This window comes from Ostrinia nubilalis, chromosome 24 (assembly GCF_963855985.1).
Source record: "Ostrinia nubilalis chromosome 24, ilOstNubi1.1, whole genome shotgun sequence".
Classification (NCBI taxonomy): Eukaryota; Metazoa; Arthropoda; class Insecta; order Lepidoptera; family Crambidae; genus Ostrinia; species Ostrinia nubilalis.
This window is the reverse complement of record NC_087111.1, coordinates 10,717,908-10,740,138: the sequence shown is the minus strand read 5'-3', so window position 1 is coordinate 10,740,138 and position 22,231 is coordinate 10,717,908. Positions and strand designations below refer to the sequence as shown.

Sequence of the window (22,231 nt, the reverse complement as noted above, 5' to 3'; positions counted from 1 at the left end):
GTGTCGCTACGATACATATTCTGCTGCTGCTGTGTGGAGTCGACTATGAACTTAGAACATACTTGGGGTTAAATCGATAGTTATGGTTCTCACCTATCACCTAGCACAGACTTGACACCTTACAGAAAACACCCCGTATAAAAACTAATAAATAAATGTTTGTGGGTTCAAAAGAAGCAATATGCACGAGGAATTCATACACAACACAGGCGACATTTTGTCAAAATAAAGAAAACTTTATCAACATCTTACTTAGCTCAATACACGTTTTAAATATCAGCAAGCAAGCCTCTCACGCCATATTTCAAGATAAGAAAAGAGCCAATTTCTCGGAGGCAAAAAATAAATTCTCCTCTAACCACTAAAATATGCAAACCCACTTATAGAATTAATCTGGGAACCCAAAGAATTACAGCATAAAGTCCTACGTTAAATATTAAGTAATATAAATGGGAGGTACTAAATCACTTCTGTGTAGCATTTATGAGATGGGAATGTATATTAATAAATTAATAATGTATTAAGAATCAAAGCGGCCGTGTGCTTTTGGAATGGTAAGTATATTTATGACGGACCAGAGCCGGTTTTCCTTAAGCGAAACCTCAAGGTTTAAATGAATTCACCTCAGTACAGAATATTATACTTACTTTCAAAAGCCAAATACTTCACAACAAATTAGAAATTCTTAGGCTGAGTTGCACCATCTTACTTTAACTTTGACAAACGTCAAAAATCTGTCAAACTCCATACAAAGAGCACCGGTTATTGTTACGTTTCAAATATGGTGGTTGCACCAGCCTTAATCATTAGCAAGAGACTTCTGTAAAAAACCATTCACATGAAATAATCTGGAGATTGAAGCGTGATTTGAGCATTGTTTCTTAACACGCGCTCTAGAAGCGTGTTTCTGAAGCGCTGTCACCTACTTAACTCAATCGGATAAAGAGCAATCAACCAGACAGCTTGCGGCTACTAGGGTTGCCATGTACAAGTTGGAATATTTGAAAATATAAAAATAACCAAACACTTAGTCTGACACAGATGCATAAACACAATGGTACAATCGCAAAGATCCGAGTTTTTGTGTGGAACTTGTCGTTTTATTAGCTAACTTAAGGGCTAACAATTAATCCCAACAAATTACGAGTAACTTTTTTAGAAAAATGGCGGCATAGGAGGTGTACCTACCTAAGTCAAATCCTCCATTTTCCTCTGATAAAATTAGAGAGCCGTCTACTGCAGTAAACTATGATGATGATATTAGAAAAATATTAGAATATTTTGTTTACTAGAGCATTTTATGAACGTTTATCAAAAACATTGTCACCAATATCGGTCTAAGTATGAATATGTCACCGGAAAATAACAAGACTCGTAAGTTGATCAATTTTCTAGGAAGTTGATCAACTCTCGGAAAATAACAAACGGCAGTTGAAATGTACTATTTAACGCATCGAATTCTAGCTAATTGGTCAACTTACGGTACCTAGCCGTAATTTAATAATTAACTATATTGCTACAAGTAAAATCATCCACAAATGGGCCAATCGTTGCCCAGAGTACTATTTGACGGTACACTATTATCCGTCACTTAATACACTTTTCTCTGATTGGTCGACAGACACTTAGATTATGTTGTTTTAATATTTACATTTTAGAGATAGGGATATTAAAGTTCGTCTATGCTATATAGTTAAATAATAGAAAAATGTTTAAACAAATATATTGGAGCTCAAAGTTTTATTATTGTAAGTTATATTAATAATAAGTAAGTTAGTTTATTTCTACCACTACAGACTCCATTTCACTCATCATAAATAAAATGACGCGTTATAATGAGAATTATTACCACACAAAACAACAATTGCTAATTTTACTACTGTAAATAAAGAAAATAGATAGATTTGTTTACGTTTAAACCGGTAATGGCGGCGGCGGCCGGGTGGCGGGGAGCGGTATAAAAGCACGGGAGTCTTTTAACCAATCAACGTGCACCTTGCCTTTGTCGGATGATTTAACGGCAAGACGCCGTAAATTAATCAACTTACTAAAATACATACGTTTACATTTCAATTGCCGTTTATTATTTTCCGAGAGTTGATTAACTACCTAGAAAATTGATCAACTTACGAGTCTTGTTATTTTCCGGTGACAAATATAAAACATCCACGGGCTTACTCAAATACATAAATGTTGAAAAATTCAATGACAGAAACGTACAGAAGAATCAAACATTAAAATATTTTCTCAATATCCTGGCAACCCTAGGTTCCTCGAATAGTCTAATGGCTGTAGTAAAAATCCCCTCGGGACAACATGAAATTGAAATCCCCGGCATTGAAAGCTTTCGGCACAAAAATATTGCGATTTTAAAGGAAATCTTTAAAGTGAACTTGTTTAAAAAGTTTATTTCGAGTATTGAAGATTTAAGGAGGTAAATACGGTTCATTCTATCTTTGGATTTTGTTTGTAATCATAATAGTGGAGTACGAGTATAATGTACTAGCTTTCCGCCCGCGTTGAATTTCGTCTGTCACAGAAAAACTTTATCGCGCGCGTTCCTGTTCCAAAAACCGGGATAAAAAAATCTTATGTCATTTCCCGGGACTCAAACTATCTCTATGCCAAATTTCATCAAAATCGGTTCAGTGGTTTAGACGTGAAAGCAAGACAGACAGACAGAGTTACTTTCGCATTTATAATATTAGTATAGATTACCTACTTAAACTTCTCTTTTTGAGTTCCATGTAGGCTCTGTTATTATTTTTCATGAAAACGTAATGTGGACTGACTTTTTGCTCGGTGGACAGACGATCTAGTCAAGATCGAGGGAAGCACCTGTCTACAAAGAACGCTGGACTGGTCTTTGTAGAAAAGTCTATGGTTGAACCCTCAATCGAACAGTTGACGTCCTTTAGCTGTAACGAAACAAACTTTTTAAAGGCTAAGTTGACCGTAACTTTGATGATTACCGGTGTTTTTTTATGGAGTTTGACAGATTTTTGACGTTTGTTTTAGGTAAAGTAAGATAGTGCAACCCAGCCTAAGAGTTCCTTTTGTAAATACAGGGTGTTAGGTAAATGGGTATATGAGCCGACACTAGCCCATGTTAACATGGGCTTATGAGTTATTTTGTTTTTCATACAAATCGAATTTTATAAAATTTATTTTGTATGTAAATTAAAAAAATTAAAATGATGATATCAAATTTCTGACTTCACCATAACATTTATATGCCCATGTTAACATGGGCTAGTGTCGGCTCATATACCCATTTACCTAACACCCTGTAAGTATAGTACTTATTTATGGTTTACTCAACCACACCTTTTGCCCGACTCTCACTCTGAGATATAGATCATCATCACGAAACTACATCCTTAATCAACTGGGCATGACGCAAAAAGCACTCTCGCGCATTCTGAACCACAAACACGTATATTAGGGTTAAATAGACTAGTGATGGGACGGTGCGTTTATCGATATCGAGATTTCGCTAACTATAAAGTAATGAGTTTCAATGATATAAATCGCCTATGAATTTACTTCTCGAAGAGTTTAATTCTATATCCTGAAATTCTGACAAGAAGTTAGTGCAATGGTGAACTTGGATAAATTTTAGTTTTAGATAAAAAAATAATTCCTTGCTTTGAAAAAATCCGATTATTTACAGAAGGAATTAATTTATAATACAGTCACAGTTTTATCTTGAGTTTTTGCATCTAAAGCAAAAATGCAACAACTGAATCAAAAATATCGACAAAATTGTCCCTTCCTTGCTCCATAAAAGGTTTACACAGTGTGACGAAACACAAAAAGCTTCCAAATATCCACCGTGCGTTGATAATACGAGTAAAAAATGGCTATAATTTTTATCTTTTTCTTGTTTTCATTCCATTTATGTCACAATAAAGGCAAAAGTTTTGGTATTCCTATTTGTGATATTTGACACCTAATTCAGGGTCTAAATAGCAATTTTACAGGCAGTAAAACAATGATTTCAGATAAATTATCCAATAATGTTTTTTCTTTTTGTGATTAAACTCTATGGTACTTCATCTTAATCATAACAAATTTTTAGTTTCACACATTTAACTAAAAACAATTGCCAATATTGGCATAATGAAAGAAAAATAAACAATTCAGTACTAAAGTCCATTAATTAAAAAAAAGACACTAAATTAAATAACGTTCAGGTATTTTATTGCATCATAAAAACAATACAAAAAGTATATTAAAATTAATTTCATTCTTGTACTGTCTTATTCCATAAATAAAAACAATAATAAATGATATAAATGGAGAGACAATTTTGTAAAATCGGAGCAATTACGAGTATCTTTCGATGTCGTACAACAGGTAAACATCGCGTTCGAACAAGGACATTTATTACCTCAAAACACGAAATTATCCGCCTATTTTCGGGCCTTAATATTTTGTAAACATTACACGATCACGTGCTCTACTTACAAATTTTGTTAATTAACAAGTAATTTAATTTCTTGTAAAATGACCTGGTTTAAGTGTCAAACAGCCAATTTGAGGATAGTTATTTCGATTTATCAACAGGACTATTGTAGTGATGTCACTTTTGATTGTTAAGGCTGAGCCACCTTACTTTGGCCGTTGGGGCAGGAAAGTTCTCGACTGGCGACCACGGGCTGGAAGACGTAGCGTGGGCAGGCCTTCTACTAGCCTTCTAGAGCCTGGATGCGGGCAGCGCAGGACCGTTCATTATGGAGAACCTTGGGGGAGGCCTTTGTCCAGCAGTGGACGTCATTTGGCTGAAACGAACGAACGAACTTTAACAGTAACTATAACCTTAACCGATGTTGTATGTGGAGTTTGACAGACTTTTGACGTTTGTTGGTTAAAGTAACATGGTGCAACTCGGCGTAAGGGTAGGTTAGAAAGAATATTAGTAATTTTCATATTCCCAGTTACTATTATTCTCAAAAAAATCTTTTACGCAATATGTTTTTTAAAAGATACTAGGTACAGTAACGTGATTGGCATGATCTGCCATCGACCTTTCTGTAGCTAACGACAATGTTATGATATCCACCCGAAACTTTTCACCCAAACTGTCAACTACCCGCATACATTACGCAATCCATGGGCCGTCCACTTGATAATCGAAAAATAATAAATAATGGTCCTTGCAAATCACTGTTTAATCTGATATTGCTATGGCCCTAAAAGAAAACGAAAACTAACGAAATTAGAGAACGAATTTAAAATCAAAGTAAAGATATTAAGTTATAATTTAACTGGGTAAAAGTCATTAGTTTTGATTATTAGGGTAATCAAGAAACTGAGGTTCTTGATACGTTTGCTACCTATGGAAATCCAAAACTTCAAAACATGCTCTGTGTACTCTTTTATTTTGGAAGACTCTACCTGACTAGCCTATGGCCTCAACTGTCTCAATATGCCATATGGTCTTTAAGGCAGAATAGGCAACTTCTGAGACAGCTCACTCCACTAAAGTTTGCATCTGCTATAGCAAACCCATCATCATCATCGTCAAGTCATATACCTAGTCTTTATGGCAAGAGCACGCACTCTATTTGGCCTACAGACACTAACCAGCCGGTTTGGAAGGCCTGAAGCCCCACTCTTCCCGTGGATGTCTTAAATGTTGACTAAGAGCGCTCTCACATTTAGGCGACTTTAGCAGCGCGACAAACATGCGACAGACGCGCTGTCGATAATTTCATACTATGTGACAGCGGATGCATGCCTTCACATTATAAAAACACCGCTGCCGCGCTGCTGTCGCGCTACTAACGCCCTAATGTGAAAACGCTCTAAGGAACAACTGAACTAAAGCCCATAAAAAAATACTCGCAAACTAGATATTAACACCTTTGCTGCGGCAGTAACTTTCTAATACTTTCCATTCCTTCGGTACAAGGTCAGTAAACCTGGTATTAAAACTTACATTGTGGCGGCACAAGGCTTAAAGACCTTGTAATATTTAAGATATATTAATTTTATTTTTGGCTTCATGTTAATAGATATTGTGTTTTTTTTCTTTGAATATTAATAATAATGCATTTATTGACATACACCTGAAGGCGTTCCTGAATAACTTGTTTAGTATAAAAATTATAGCTATTTTCAAAATACAAGGCTTATGCACCCTGTGCCGCACTGAAGTAGGGAAGTCTGGTGGGTATTCTAGGGATGTGAAATACAAATATCGATAATTTAAATTAAGTTTTAATATAAATTTAAAAAAGTAACAAACAAAGAGGTTTTAATAATTTAGTCTAAATATTTTACAAATGAGACATACGTGCATAAATACTTAAATAAGCTATATTTAAAGAAAACATATTAGTTACAACTTCAAATGTTTGTCACGAAAAACATTATTTAAATTAGCAATAAATCGTGTAGCAAATTAAATTATAATCAATTTGCAGTTTTGATTTTGTTTGTTTCTCTTGACGCCATGTCGACATGTGCGTTTCTTACGAATGCGAGGCAACACTGGCTGCACGAAGCTAGCGTGGGGTGCGGTACCAGGTGCGCAGGGTACAAGGTGCTTCGACCTGGTTTCGCATTGTGAAGACATTTTATTACTTCCGTGCGGTACCAGGTCTAAAAACCTGGTATTAAGGTAGGTACATCATTGGATTCTATTTTAAAAATACATCATAGATATATATTCATCACTTTCCTACACCGGACCCAATTGAAGTTATGCCTTTCGCACGACAAGGAAGACTATAATTTTCTTAGCCGCACGGTAAGCGAGACGTACACAAGGTCTATAGACCTGGTTTCGCACTCAACGTGTTAAGGTCTATCTTTATCAAACCTTGCTACGTTGCTCTCCATTATTCTTACGAAGGCATTAGTAAGCAGATGTGTAATTATTACTCGTTATAGGCCCATTAATTAAGATCGGAGAAAGGTGTGTAATGAACGAGTCGGGTTTGGCTTCGGTCTGTGAATGGCACAATTTGAAACGAATAGATAGTATGTATAGTTCCCTTAAATTTTTATTGAAGCCACGATAGCCGAACGGTGAAGGGGTCGGACTGGCCGACTCGAGATCCAAGGAACTTAAACATAACGGGTGTTTTTGTATGGAGTTTGATAAACTTTTGACGTTTGTTAAAGTTAAAGTAAGATGGTGCAACCCAGCCTTAATATTTCTGTCATCTGAAAGTAGGTGGCGAATCTGCGTCATCCTAATTATCAAAAATGTCCATTTCTATTTATTACCATTATAATAAGTGTTATATCAAATTATGTTTCTGTTCTCATAATTAATCTTTACCCTTTGATTTATACATTCTGACTTACCTAATACTCTCTGTATCCCTGCATTATCTTTATTTTTAGGTCTAGGCTAGGCTAGATTTGACAAACATTTTCTTCTTCTTCTCTTCTTTTTTGATGATGTTGGCAATACACGTCGAGGTCGACTTGATTTGTGCCATTTTCAAGTATTTATGTGATACGAGTTACAAAATGAGATCAAGTAATGACATAATGAAGGATAATAGATGATACCCCTTTGAGTCTCAGTAAAATTGTGGTGCTTTACTGAGACCTCTTATGAATGGACAACTTAAGAAAACCAGAAGAATCACGATGCACTGTTCTGCTTCACTCGCCCACACTCATGCACGTTCACGAACACTTAATGGTTAACAATCCACCATCATTACACATTAATAGTCGCCCAAACACGAATTTGAGGAAATAAAACAAAACTGCTAACATGACGCTTCAGATTTCCGCCAAGAAGTCCGACAAACATTTTGGCACGACTTTTAGAAAATTTTCTATTCTTATTCAAGTACCAATGTATTATTTTATTTCATGCCAGTCACTTGTTCGAAAATTTAACTGAAAGAATTCTTCTTTTTATATGAACACAAATTGGCTCGATGCCAAATTGTTATTTCAATCTAGTTAAAGCACTCTTAATTAAAGGGAACATATCAAAAACGTTTATGGAGTAATAATAATATTTTAACACCTTTGCTGCGGCAGTAACTTTCTAATACTTTCCATTCCTTCGGTACAAGGTCAGTAAACCTGGTATTAAAACTTACATTGTGGCGGCACAAGGCTTAAAGACCTTGTAATATTTAAGATATATTAATTTAATTTTTGGCTTCATGTTAATAGATATTGTGTTTTTTTTCTTTGAATATTAATAATAATGCATTTATTGACATACACCTGAAGGCGTTCGTGAATAACTTGTTTAGTATAAAAATTATAGCTATATTCAAAATACAAGGCTTATGCACCCTGTGCCGCACTGAAGTAGGGAAGTCTGGTGGGTATTCTAGGGATGTGAAATACAAATATCGATAGTTTAAATTAAGTTTTAATAAAAAATTAAAAAAGTAACAAACAAAGATGTTTTAATAATTTAGTCTAAATATTTTACAATTAAGACATACGTGCATAAAAACTTAAATAAGCTATATTTAAAGAAAACATATTATTTAATAACATTCAGTTACAACTTCAAATGTTTGTCACGAAAAACATTATTTAAATTAGCAATAAATCGTGTAGCAAATTAAATTATAATCAATTTGTAGTTTTGATTTTGTTTGTTTCTCTTGACGCCATGTCGACATGTGCGTTTCTTACGAATGCGAGGCAACACTGGCTGCACGAAGCTAGCGTGGGGTGCGGTACCAGGTGCGCAGGGTACAAGGTGCTTCGACCTGGTTTCGCATTGTGAAGACATTTTATTACTTCCGTGCGGTACCAGGTCTAAAAACCTGGTATTAAGGTAGGTACATCATTGGATTCTATTTTAAGAATACATCATAGATATATATTCATCACTTTCCTACACCGGACCCAATTGAAGTTATGGCTTTCGCACGACAAGGAAGACTATAATTTTCTTAGCCGCACGGTAAGCGAGACGTACACAAGGTCTATAGACCTGGTTTCGCACTCAACGTGTTAATGGGAAATCGACCTCAATTATTATTACTTGTGATGTTGGTAGTATTCGTCAATTTACGGAAAACAATTGACGAATATATGTAACGTGTTCTTGAAGTAATTTTCAATTATGAACTGTTTTCAAAAATACTAAATGACTGATTGCTTATGATAATTTGTATGTAAAGGGTTTTTTATATTTGATCTTGGGTCTCTTGCGAAAAGTTGTTGCATCTGAGCACCAGAATCAACAAACTTTTGTTTGATTTAGTATAAAAATAACTCACTATAGATTTTGATTATCTGTTAGCAACGAAAGGATTAACGCTGATTTGGCTATCAAATTACACCTGAGGAACGCGGGGAGTCGTACGGGATAACAAAAAGATATTCCTTGTGGCATTCGAACGTTGGCCGCGAGCAAGATCGCCATGACCCGAGAGCCTTCTAAAATATCAGTGTGTTGTGTACCTATGATTGATGGCTTGAATTGGCAAATTATGGTATTGGTGAATAAGTTGGTTTCAGACTACTTGTATTTAATATCCAATTTGTGAGTGAGTATGTGTATGAATCTAACATATGGTATAGTATATCATTTTGTAAGGATGTAGCACCATCACAATACAAATACACTATAGGTACATTACTTAAATATCAATATTACGTTCCACAGGCTCTTCTACCAGCATTTCAAAATCATAACTCTCCATTAATTCCAACAATGTGTATTTAGAGACGAAGGAAATGCTTGGATAAGGCATTTGTGAGATTTTTTAAATTCTTTTGCTTCACGATTCAATACCCTAATGTACCTATCTCTATTGAATTATAATAATAAAAAAAATGAAAATTAATTAGTTACTGAATTTTGAATCACGACCTTAAAAAAGACATGGACGATAGCACCAAGCTAAACCCAGTGGGGTCTTATGTCATTTAAATATAGGCTGTTGGTAACAAAAAAGTAGTAGGTATAATGTGCTGACATCTGAAAATCAACGCAAGTCTAAATATTGCAATCCAGCTTATCACAGACTTAAACTTAGGTACACTTTAGTATGGGCGGGCGTTGTGGGCGGGGCACATAGCTCGTAGAGACGATGGCCGTTGGGGCAGAAAAGTTCTCGAGTGGCGACCACGGACTGGAAGACGTAGCATGGGCAGGCCTCCTACTAGGTGGACCGACGATCTGGTAAAGGTCGCGGGAAGAGCCTAGATGCGGGCAGCGCAGGACCGTTTATTGTGGAAAACCTTGGGGGTGGCCTTTGTCCAGCAGTGGACGTCATTTGGCTGAAACGAACGAATGAACGAACACTTCAGTTAGAAATGACTGGTGAACCTCGTTAGCGATAAGAGTCCTAAAGTATTGTCCAGTAGTACTTTAGTATTCAAAATAAATACCGACACCTCCCACGCGGTGACTTATTCAAAACAGCATTATACTACCCACACATAATCCTGAAAAACTCTCGCATTCGGCTCATTTAAAGTGAAGTGCTTTAAATATTTTTGTTTCACAAATTAAACCAACTTAATTTTACCAAAATAACCGAGTCCACATTTTCGTAAATCCGCGACGCGAAGGCTTTTCTAGGCTTTAGGATATAATGTTTACATTTAATATGTAACCCCTGCTTAATTTTAACCACGTACGTTTCTGGTATGAAGCGATTAATGCTAAGTGAAACGCGCAAGCTCTATCCATCAGAATTCGCCCCTTTCCCCGTCCCCTTTTTACACAGTATTCGACAACCAAATCTTAAACTGTATGAATAAATGAATATGCTAGACCCTATTAATGTTATCAATGTAAAAGTTTGTGGACGGACGGACAGATGTTTGTTACTTTTTCACGCATAAACCACTGAACCGATTTTGCTGAAATCTGGAAAATACCTAGTGAAAATAGCATACTTTTTATCCCGGTTTTATTTTTAAACTACAACGGGGATTGATTGATGAATGATGGTTGAAAGTGATGATCAATCTGAAGGTGGAAGAGACTTTTCCATCTTCGAACCATGGTATTTACTGTGCGATACATGGAACGACATAAAGGTAGGAGGAAAGCGCTGGATGCAGGCCGCTACCAACCGGTCACTATGGAAAGCATGGGGGAGACCTATGTTCGTTCAGCAGTGGACGTTCTATGGCTGAAATGATGATGTTGATGATAACTATGGTCACCTAACTTTGATAAGTCTACAAGGTCTGCTTTTCCGACCTTTGTATATTTTATTTATTTTACACTAATTTTGTTATTATCTAAACTTTAGCACAGAACAAAACACTGTGGTAAACTTTGTCCTCCCAAGTTGAAACGCTGACCTACTTCAGAACAATTTCATTATCATAAATGTTAGCAAACCTTTTTAGTATAAATTCTGATACACATCCCGTTTACGCCCAAAAACCGTACTAAACGCAGAATAAACTTAATTGACCATGCCCAGGGAAGGGGCATTTTTTACATAGATTAAAAATGTATGCACCCCCATTCACAGAGTAATTCCAGCTGTACGAGTAAAAGAGGTCGAATATTCACTCGCTCTCAAACGTCGTCGGGCCCGCATCATCATCCACCGAAAACGACTAGCTAATAGTGATGGGAACTTCACTTATCGATGTTTTGTCTTCACTGCTGCACACTACACCACTGAAAACCATTTTTGGTTACTGCTTACACAGCAAAAGTGACCACCGAACACTTTGGTTATGAGGAACAAAATGTTGTGTAAATTAAACAAATAATTCTGTAGTGAGCTACACTTAGTTTGGTTATAGTTAACAATTAGTTCGGTGGTGACTTTTGTTGTGTAAGGAGTAACCAAACATTTTTTCAGAGTTGTAGCTACAACACCCCTAATCAAATTAACACTCGTGGCAGTGGGCAATTTTGAAATGGCTTCGCACTGGACATTTTTAGCTACTTAGGTCCATTAAGCGATCTTGAAATTGGTTCTGTCATGAAGGTTACTTTGAACAGGGGGGACTGAACGTCACTAAATAGCACTCTAGCTAGACAGTTTTAATCCGAAATTGCTTCACCGTCGCTTTTTGTACCTAATTAAAACGATTTTATTTCTGACGACTCAATGATCTTTCGAAAGCTTTCTAGCGAAATGATTATTTACTTTTACCTGTATGATGTCTTAGTTTTGTTACCCGTATCTTCGAGAATTCATCAATCATTTTAATTCAATAATATCCATTTGCAGAAACTACATCGATAAATAAAAGCCTGTACATCACTACACCCCAACGGCCTTCTTCGAAAGTAATCGCCGTAACGTAATAAAGGAATATGGCCTCAATTACCATTGGGGGTAGGTCGAGAATGGCGTTCCTATGGCTTAGTGAGGGGACCGATCGGTGTTCAGTAAGTGAATTCGATTCCGCTATTTTGCCCCCGAAAGGACTCGAATTCGATATCATTTGATGTTTTAACTAATTGGAGATGTGTTTTGGACTGTACCTTTTTGCTCGTGTGGAAATAGTACCCCATTTAAGGGGTCCAGGATGGAGTAATTGGAACTGTGATACCAACTACTGACTGTATTTTTAAGTAAAATCATTTTTGGTTAAGTTTAGCGAGCTAATGGCGGCCGTTCTTACAGATTTTTTTATTTTACATCAAATTGGAATAGGAAAGATTGATAAGCATTAACTTTCAAACCATCTTTGAAGAAATGTCATATACTTAATTTTGAAAACTTTAGGAACTTTTAAGCTTTTACTAATAGTAATGTAATCTGTGAAGGTCGCGGGAGGTGCCTGGATGCGAGCGGCGCAGGACTAGGGTTGCCAGGCGTCCGGCTTTTTAGGGACTTGTCCGGACAAATATTGCCTTGTCCGGCCTGTCCGGCTTTTGTTAGGCTTTTTATTTGGTTGCCGCGCCAGGCGAAAGTCGAGCCACAGAATCATATTAAACGCACGCATCAGGATGTTGGGCAACCGATGATGATAGTACTCACCCATGAGCTGACACTAATTGCACCCCCCCCCCCCCCCGTCACATGTCCGGTTTTTAGGGTAAAATGTCCGGCCAAATGAAGCACAAAGTCCGGCTTTTGTGATTTTGGACCTGGCAACCCTACGCAGGACCGGTCTTTGTGGAAATCCTTAGGGGAGGCCTTTGTCCAGCAGTGGACGTCTTTCGGCTGAAACGAACGAACGAATGTAAAAACTTGCCATGTAGATAAACATCAAATAATTCATGACACTTTTTCTTTTTCGAAATGTTTGGCTATTTTGGGACACTAAAAAGTTCGAACTATTTAAAGCTGACTGTACTAAATAGATTGTAATAGTACCATACATAATTAATGAAGTATTCGCTAGTTTTATTATAACAGTCTGTATTGTTCGTTCGTTCGTTTCAGCCGAATGACGTCCACTACTGGACAAAGACACCCTGTATATTTGTACTGAACCGCGAGTTTTGCAACACAATACCTCACCACTCAGTTGACTGTCCCAAATTAATATCATTACTCCGGATCATTAACACAAAAGATAAAACACAAACGACTTTAATAAGCACTTGTCTTTTTTTAATTAACCACCCAAGAAAACATCCCTACATCGTCCTAATACCCATTCAAAGCTATTGTCTTGGAATATCTGGAAAATTGTCGCCCTTAATACTATGTGAAATAGAGTCCAAAATAATTACGTTATTTTAGATTGTACAAGAGACTTCGGTGGGTCTTTTTCAACACTCTTAATTCAATGCAATAGAGTGTTATTTTGTATAAGAGTTTACGTCATTGTATGTAACCTTTCCTATACTCACAAGCCTAAAAAGTAATGCGTGCACAAATGCTGGTCTTTAAGACCAAATAGCTTAACTCTTGCTTTTGGATTATTTCAGATCGCAATAAACCATAATTAACTTTGAGTCCTTTGATTGGTTGAATTTCAATATTTATACAAAAAAAAACAGGACAGAATCTATCTAACAATCTGAACGTAGTAATATTATGGTCTATGGTAGTTTGTAATATAACTTAATTCTAAAAATTTTAAGGCTAAAAGAAAAAGTTCCTTAGTCCCGTCGACAGCACATAAGACTAAACTAATTAATTTATTGGCTGAAAAATAGCATTCATTACAGAATTCAGAATTAAGATGTGTTTAGTTTGATCATCATCATCATTATTTTAGCCACAGGTCGTCCACTGCTGAATATAGGCCTCCCCCGATGACTTCCACATCGGGAGGTTGGTAGCGGCCTACATCCAGCGCCTTCCTGCTACCTTTATGAGGTCGTCGGTCCACCTTGTGGGTGGACGTCCCACGCCGTGCTATGACAGTTAACAAATTATTATAAGCACATACTTTCATTTATGATTGTAAACAAAATAACTAAATTCTAATTCATTGGTGTAATGGTCTTACAGACCCGTGCATAGAAGTGGGAAGGTTATGGCATTTATAAGAGTGCTCTTAATTAAAACCCTTAGATCAAGGAGCATACGGTCCGAAGCTGTGGATGTGAAGGCTGTTCGTAAATGCCATTTACAGAGTGTTGAAACATATTGAATCTTATTGTGATGTTATTGAGTAATCAATTAGCGTAATAAGTGCTTATTAGGAAAACCGTTATTCTTTGCATTTACGAGAAAACTGCTAGTTGTAAGTTCTCGTAGTAAGGAATTTAGTATTCGTCCGTCCGTACGCTCGTTTCAGCCAAATGACGTCCACTGCTGAAGAAAGACCTCCCCCAAGGGTTTCCCGACTAGTTCACACTAATTTAGTGTTTAGGGGCGTTGCACATTTATGAAACCTACTAGACAATATTAGTTCAAGGTTTTACTTAGGTGAAATATATTTATTTCATCTAACCCCTATTAGACAGAGAGATATTATACATAGAGTATTATTAATTAGACCTATTTAACATCATTTTGCTGTGGAAAATTTGTCACTGGAAAACGTAGACGTCTTGAAAAAACATGGGAGTCATTGATTTCCAATGAGACTAATGTTTTAAGTAGCCAGATTTATCTCTAAAGTCTCCATATTCTAATCAAGATGAGTATATCTTGAAACCTAAACCGCCATTGTGTCCGGCAATTGTTAGCGTCCGGAACATATCTCATCTCGGCCAATATTTCAGGCCGGACAATGGTCGCTAAGATTAAATTCCTTGAAAAGAACTTTCAAAACGCGACGCCGGTCCAAGGATTAAGACGTCTTTAGAGTTGATTATCCTTTTTGAAATATAGCCATTTTCGACGTTGAATAATGGGAGGTTCTTCTATCGTGTGAGTTGTTACAACTGCGGGAACAGTACAGACTGGTGTCAGACTTTACAATTACCTACACTACGAGTAATATTATAAAGCAGAAAGATTTAATTCTTTGTATTGAATAGACAGAATCACTAAAATCAAGTGGCAATGGGCGGGGCACATAGCTCATAGAGCTGATGGCCGCTGGGGCAGGAAAGTTCTTGAGTTGCGACCACGAACCGGAAGACGTAGCGTGGGCAGGCCTCCCACAAGGTGGACCGACGATCTGGTGAAGGTTGCGGGAGGTGCCTGGATGCGAGCGGCGCAGGACCGGTCTTTGTGGAAATCCTTGGGAAGGCCTTTGTCCAGCAGTAGACGTCTTTCGGCTGAAAAGAACGAACGAACGATTGAATAGGCTCCGAAACAACAAAACCGATTTGAAAAATTCTTTCACCATTAAAATTGTGAATGCAATGTGCATATTTCTAATGAACATAGGCGGTACTATGTTCGCTCCATCAGTTAGTGTAATATGGTCTTCCAATCACTTTACAAACTTTCTTTATTCAGGTTCTTAGTTAGTTACTTCTTGCCATATAACGATAATAGTCACATCTCAATACAAACCTCGTTATAACACTCCTCAATTAGACCACACAGGTGAGGTTATGCGTGAAAAGAGGAAATTTTCAATCACCCACGTGTCGAATGGGTCAGACAGCGGTATAACGTATTACCGTGTGCTTAAACCAGCTTTACAGGGCCATACTAGGTTTTATAAAAGATCCTCAGGCCACTTGTTAAACTAAAGTTAACTGTAATATTGAACAAAATATTCTTCGATAGGGCTGGATCAACAATTCAAGCGGGTTTTCAATAAGATTCTTGCCTAATGTACCTGAAAGAACATCGTATGTAGCAGTAAAAAAACTTAAGTAGTAAGACTTTAGAACTTTAGACCTAGATTGTCTGGAATCGATCGCTCCAAAACGATCATAACCACCTAAATTATTGTGCGATTTCTTTCATCATCATCATCATTTCAGCCATAGGACGTCCACTGCTGAACACAGGCCTCCCCTAATGCTTTCCACGTTGATCGATTGGTAGCGATTTCTTTATTAGTGCATTTTTTCCTGTTTTGCGTGGTCTACAATAATCTATCTTTAAGGAATTCAAGCTGTTCAAGATCAAAAATAATGATCACCTTACATATTTTAAGTGGCCCTTCAAAACCTTTCAACTGTTTACTCGGGCCCCCTAATCCCTAGATCCGTCTCTGTCCGCTTATTAGCATACTTTCCTTATCGGATCATCTCATGAGTGTCGATTCTGCATACCATTTGAGGTATAATTCCGCAGAACAAACGGCCACTCGACTGGTGATGATAAGGGTTTGAGTACAGGTCAAAGCTTAAACGAAGGGAAATTACGAAGTTAAGGCAGTTTTGACTTAAGGTTTTCTAACTTTTTTCATGCAGAACAAAGCAGGTAATTTAACCACAATCGTTATATGAGATGCTTTCTAGGATGGTACTTATTATGCTTGTCGTAATTATGTCTTTTGGTCTGCATTTCAGTTAGTGGAAAGTGATGAACAGACCGTTTACTATTATAGGTACACGATAGGCAAGATGGTGGTAGCTAGCCAAGCGGACTTATAATACGTCCTACACAAACAACTAAACCGAGAAGAACATTTTGACCCCATTGGCAATCGAACCCGGAACCTCTAGGTCTGAGTCAGTTGATCTTACCACTAAACTGCAGATGCGCCTTCCGTTTTCTTTAAACACTTGATCTCTTTCTTTAACTTCCAATCTAGCCTTATCAAAATTGGTCTGGACTTTAAAATGTATTAAATAAATAAACCGACTTTCTAAATACATATTCTATAGTTGCATAACTTGAAATCACGACTTTCTAGTACCTATTCAATACGTTTGAGATTCATTTGCCAATCCTAAATAAATAGTAGTTGCCCGAAAATTGCTATTGTGAATATTTTATACGAAAACTGCCCTTACTAATGAAACGAAAACGATGCCAGACCAATTAAAATATGCGAAATTCGCATTAATAACATTGACTTTACAATAATTGCAAAAAGGTGAAGTGTAAGTTAAAGAGTCCACTTTATTCATATATTTTATTAAATAATTAGGTAACCTATAGGCATACTATAGGCATACTACGCAGTAAAACAGAAGCAATGCAGTGTTGACAGGAAATGAATCTACAAAAAATTTTTTAAATGTTATTTAACAATTTTTGTGACTTCCGAAATCATTACCTACCTGACTAGTTTGTCCAATATTAATGTGATATTTCCTGTGACTATTAATTGAAAAAGAGGCTGACAAAAGTGACTGAATATTTCGCCACTTCTACTTAGCACTAGCCCATAATAATATGTTGTTCCGAAGTAGTGGTAGGGTAACCTTACCTTCTAATATAAAATTAGTTTTACTCTAACCTCTCTCCTCGTCCCCAGGTGTCAGACGACATCGGCTACGTGGTATACTCGGCGCTAGGCAGCTTCTACATACCCTCGTGCATCATGGTGTTCGTCTACATCAGGATATACTTCGCGGCGAAGGCGCGCGCGAGGCGAGGCATCAGGAAAAACCCGAGGCCTAGGCCGGTGAGTCTAGATTTTTAGAATATCTAGTTTTTTTGGGGGTTTCCAAGAGGTGCCTCCGGAATCCAATTATGTTTCGACCGTCAAACTGCTAGCGAGCCGTTGCGTATCGGGACACTTGCGCGAAAGACACTAGCGCGAAAGTCATCACCGCAAAGACACTAGCGCGAAAAGCCGAAAGACAATAGCGCAAAGAAACTTAGCTTCTTAGTCTTCGCGCTAATGTCTTTCGCGCTAGTGTCTTTCGCGCAAGTGTACCAGAACCGAGCCGCTGTAGTAAGAAATTTTACGTTACTTTCTAATTAAAGAGACATAATAAACTCTTCTTAGTATCAGAAACAAACGTGTCTTTAATAATCCATTTTCGTATTATCGTACCAATAAAAATCGTCTGTCGACATCAAGCGTACTAGAAAGTCTGATCAAAGATTATCTCATAAAGCGACTGCCAAAGGAAACGTGCGTTGAATGTTCTATCACTTATCTACCGTGGACGTACAAGAGACGACCTCATAAAGGTAGTTCTACAACAGTGGACATCCTGTGGCTGAAATGATAATGATGATGATGATCTGTCGTGGTTGTTGACAATTGACAAGTGAAAACGATTCCCTGAATGTGGGCCCTGCGTGTGTTACAGAATTTTTCCGCACCTAAATTTTGTCCTAGAACGACCGATAAAAACAATCTATCATTTGCTGTTTACGTACTATCACAGGCACTATACAAAGCACAAGATTTACCAAATTCTTTTTGTTTCTAGAACGAGCAGCAGACGAGCTTCAGTAACCCGCCCAAAGGCACGCGGCCGATGCCGACCACGCACCCAATGCCTCTGGGGCATCTTAGCAGTACTAATAATAATGGGTAAGTACATCACTTCCATTTGCTCTACGAAATCCGTCTGGATTATTGTACCTAGTATCTGTGTAGTACCCTCCCCTCTGTATGTTTATAAACGCTGAAACTTGATGTTATTGCAGCTTTTTATAATATTGTCGAGCAAAGGCGAGAGTGAATAGGTACTTACAGGGCAGATATGTATCATCTTAGACTGCATCTCACTGAACACCAGGTGCGATTGCGGTGAGCGGTCAAATACCTGCTTTGTTAAAAAAAATACGAAAATCAGGTTAAGTTATTAGTGCAATGAAGATAAATAAAATTTTGTTCATATTATTTTCAATGCTATGGTTGAAGGCGCAGGTTAATATTTAAATCCACAATCCTTTTATGCATGCATCTACAAAAAAAAATAAAGTGGTCACTCTGAAATCAAGACTAAAAATTATCAAATTTTATAAAAGCGGTGGGTACCTAACGTTTTTCAAAGGATAAAAATTATTAAAATAAATATCTACTAACAATGTTTTATCTAGAACCTTACCACCTTATTTGAAAGTTAAATAAAATATGTATTAACCTGCTGATACTGCCTCTTAACAAATAGGATCCCACGCGCGTCACCGGTGACCCTTAAATTTAGACTTCATTTAACTGGTTCTCCAAAAGTTAAAAACTTAAAGCTCAAGCCTAGATCTTTCCCAAAAGTTACAGTTATTGTTACTTTAAAACGATCCCAATATTAAGGTCATAGCACACTTGTCAACCCGAAAAGGGATCAACACCGTATCGCCTTTCGTCGTGAGACGAGGCGTTTACGTTACGGTATAGATCGTTTCATTCACGAAGACTCGCCCTACCATTCTTCGGCTAATGTTTAAGTGTTATCGGTACTCGCTAAATTTTCTATAAGTGCACGCACACGCACTCAATGTGCTCGGATTGCTCGGATCAAACTCCCCGCACCCCGCGCTTCCCTCGACCAAAAATTGGTGGGGCGCGTCTTCGTGGATGAAACGATCTCAGTTAGTGTGCGTTGCAGTACGAAGTTTCATACAAAGAATACTGACCTCGAATTGATACGGTCTACGATCCGTTTCCAGGTTGATAAGTGTGCTTCCTCCTTAAAAGTTACTTGCCCTAAACCATCGGAGATATTATTCCCGTAGCAACAGGCCCCCTTTCCGCATCCATACCTTCCGAGATCTGTCACCTTTGAGGTAATTTATTACAGTTCTACAGTAGAGGAATGCTGTGTTTGTGTCTAAATTTTGATGTTAGTTTTATCTATGCATGCTGTAGCGTCTTTGGATTAATTTTATCGGTAATTGGGATTGGGTGAGCTGTTACTTTATTAATTAATCGACTTCACATCATAATAAGTACGAGTTTATGGCAATAAAAAGGTACATGACAGAAATCCCATTCAACTGATTAAGCTAACGTAGTAAACATGAAATTTTACTTTGGGTTATTCATTTTTCATCCAAGTTTTCCATCTGGATTCCATATTACTCGTAGTTAATATTACTAAGATGTTTCTTTGAAATCTTTAGAGCACATCAAACAGTCTTCTTTTATTCTATCCTACCAATTATAATACAATGATAGCAACAGCTCACCTAGTCTAAATTACATTCTTATTACTCCATCTGCATATCCCCTACAATATTTTACAACTATTCAAGAACATCCAACCTTTATTTCCAGGGAGAGCCAAATATCAACAATAGAGACGCCACAGGTTCAAATACCGACAGTGACGTGCGACCTCGCGTCCGACATCTCAACGAGTGAAGCGGGCGACACGATGCCCCCTCCACCTGACGAGAGAAAAGATACGTTGAAGGTGAGAGCGAGATAGTTGCAAAAACATTTCGTAAAATAAGCTGTAGGTGAGAGTGAGATAGCTGTAAAACATTTCTTTAATTCGAGAATATGACGTCAACATTATCCGTCTGGAGGCTCCCCAATCAGTCTGGATTTGAAATGAACTCATGGTAGTGTTTTTAATTTTGCTGTGGTTCTGCTACTAACCGCTAGAGGCGCTGTACAATTTGCCATATATTTTTTTACGCACTCGATAGCGAGATGCTCGGTAGGTAAACTCATGGTAGAGGCACTGGTCAGCCTGAGGAGTGTAGGCCAAATTCTCCCTTCTCCCTCTGGTAAATTATAGAGGGTCGTTATCCTGCAGTGGAAACCAGATGAACTGATGATGAAGTGATGATGAAGTCCACGCAAACGCAACAACTTAAATCCCAAGAATTCTGAAAGCTATGCGATCAGTTCCACATATTAATATATGCCATACATTCTCTCCTCAACTAAAGACTGTTTGAGACCGAAATGCAAACCAAAATTAACCTGATAATTCCTCTAACCACTTTAAAAATCCATCAACGTTTAACACAAACATTACCTTCCAGGTGGTAACATCAGCACAAGTGACGAAGAACCCTCTAGCGTCCTGCCCGCACAGAAGTTCCACGTTATCCGTGAACGGTGAGCTCCAACTACAGCAGTGCCGGGGGCGCGCGCCTAGCGTGGCCATCGACGCTGACATGGTATCTGAATTAGAACCCTCTTCCTCAGATTCCGGCGTCGTTAGCCGCTGCGGAGGCGTCAAACCCCTAAAGCTGCGGCTCTTCAAAAAATCCGACAGGAGGCAGGAGAAATCTCAACCCAGTAAATCTGAACTCGAGCCTGCCTTACCCAAGCCTCACAAGCCTCGGGACCCTGAAAGGGAGAAGAAGAGGCTCGCGAGAAAGAAAGAGAAACGAGCCACTCTTATACTAGGATTAATCATGGGGAGCTTCATCGCCTGCTGGCTTCCATTCTTCTTTCTGTATATACTAAAAGCGGCGTGCAGACAATGCGTGATCCCGCCAAACGCTTTCGCGATTGCGTTCTGGCTGGGGTACATGAACTCTGTCCTGAATCCTGTTATCTACACGATATTCAATAAGGATTTCAGGAGGGCGTTCAGAAGGATACTGTTCAAGTGATGTTTAGCCTACCTGTGCTGTTACCGATGCGTCGCCAACCGCATTCTGTTGGCTCAGCGGCGGGCAGTGCCAGGTCTTTACAATGTACGCTAGTCGAATCATGACATGTGATAATTACTTTTAAACTTTCGCGTTGCGTGGATATTATAAGAAAGAACGCGACTCAAATGGTCTTACTTAGGAAAATTACCTTTTGATTAACTCACATTTCGACCATCAAAAATGAAAAAGAAACTGATGCCCGATTTCACCATCAATCTCTGATTTTTAAGTGACCCCTATGAAAACATAATTCCTGTTATGTGTTACCATAGGGGTCACTTAAAAATTAGGGATTGATGGTGAAAACGGGCATAAGAGTTTCGAAAAGAGGGTTAAAATTATCTACAACATGGAATCCAGTGATTAAAAGAACGCAATCTCGCTTCAATTCCCGGTTGAGTAGACACCGAATACTGACGCGTTGGTGGTGTACAGAAATGTTGCGAGAGAGAAATTGTACTCATTTGGTCACTGTGGATATGTAGATAGTTTTAGGTGAATCTAACCTCTGTACAAAATCG

At 37.9% G+C, this 22,231-nt stretch overlaps 1 protein-coding gene across 1 annotated transcript; it reads left to right on the top strand.

Moving 5' to 3' along the window:
- The first annotated feature begins 9,248 nt into the window (after nucleotides 1-9,248).
- On the top strand, nucleotides 9,249-21,820 carry LOC135083908 (alpha-2B adrenergic receptor-like). The gene is made up of 6 exons (XM_063978664.1): nucleotides 9,249-9,469; nucleotides 17,658-17,820; nucleotides 18,581-18,684; nucleotides 20,371-20,509; nucleotides 21,090-21,165; nucleotides 21,256-21,820. The coding sequence occupies exons 1-6, from the start codon at nucleotides 9,369-9,371 to the stop codon at nucleotides 21,666-21,668; spliced, it is 996 nt and encodes a 331-aa protein (XP_063834734.1). The 5' UTR covers nucleotides 9,249-9,368; the 3' UTR covers nucleotides 21,669-21,820.
- The last annotated feature ends 411 nt before the right edge of the window (nucleotides 21,821-22,231 follow it).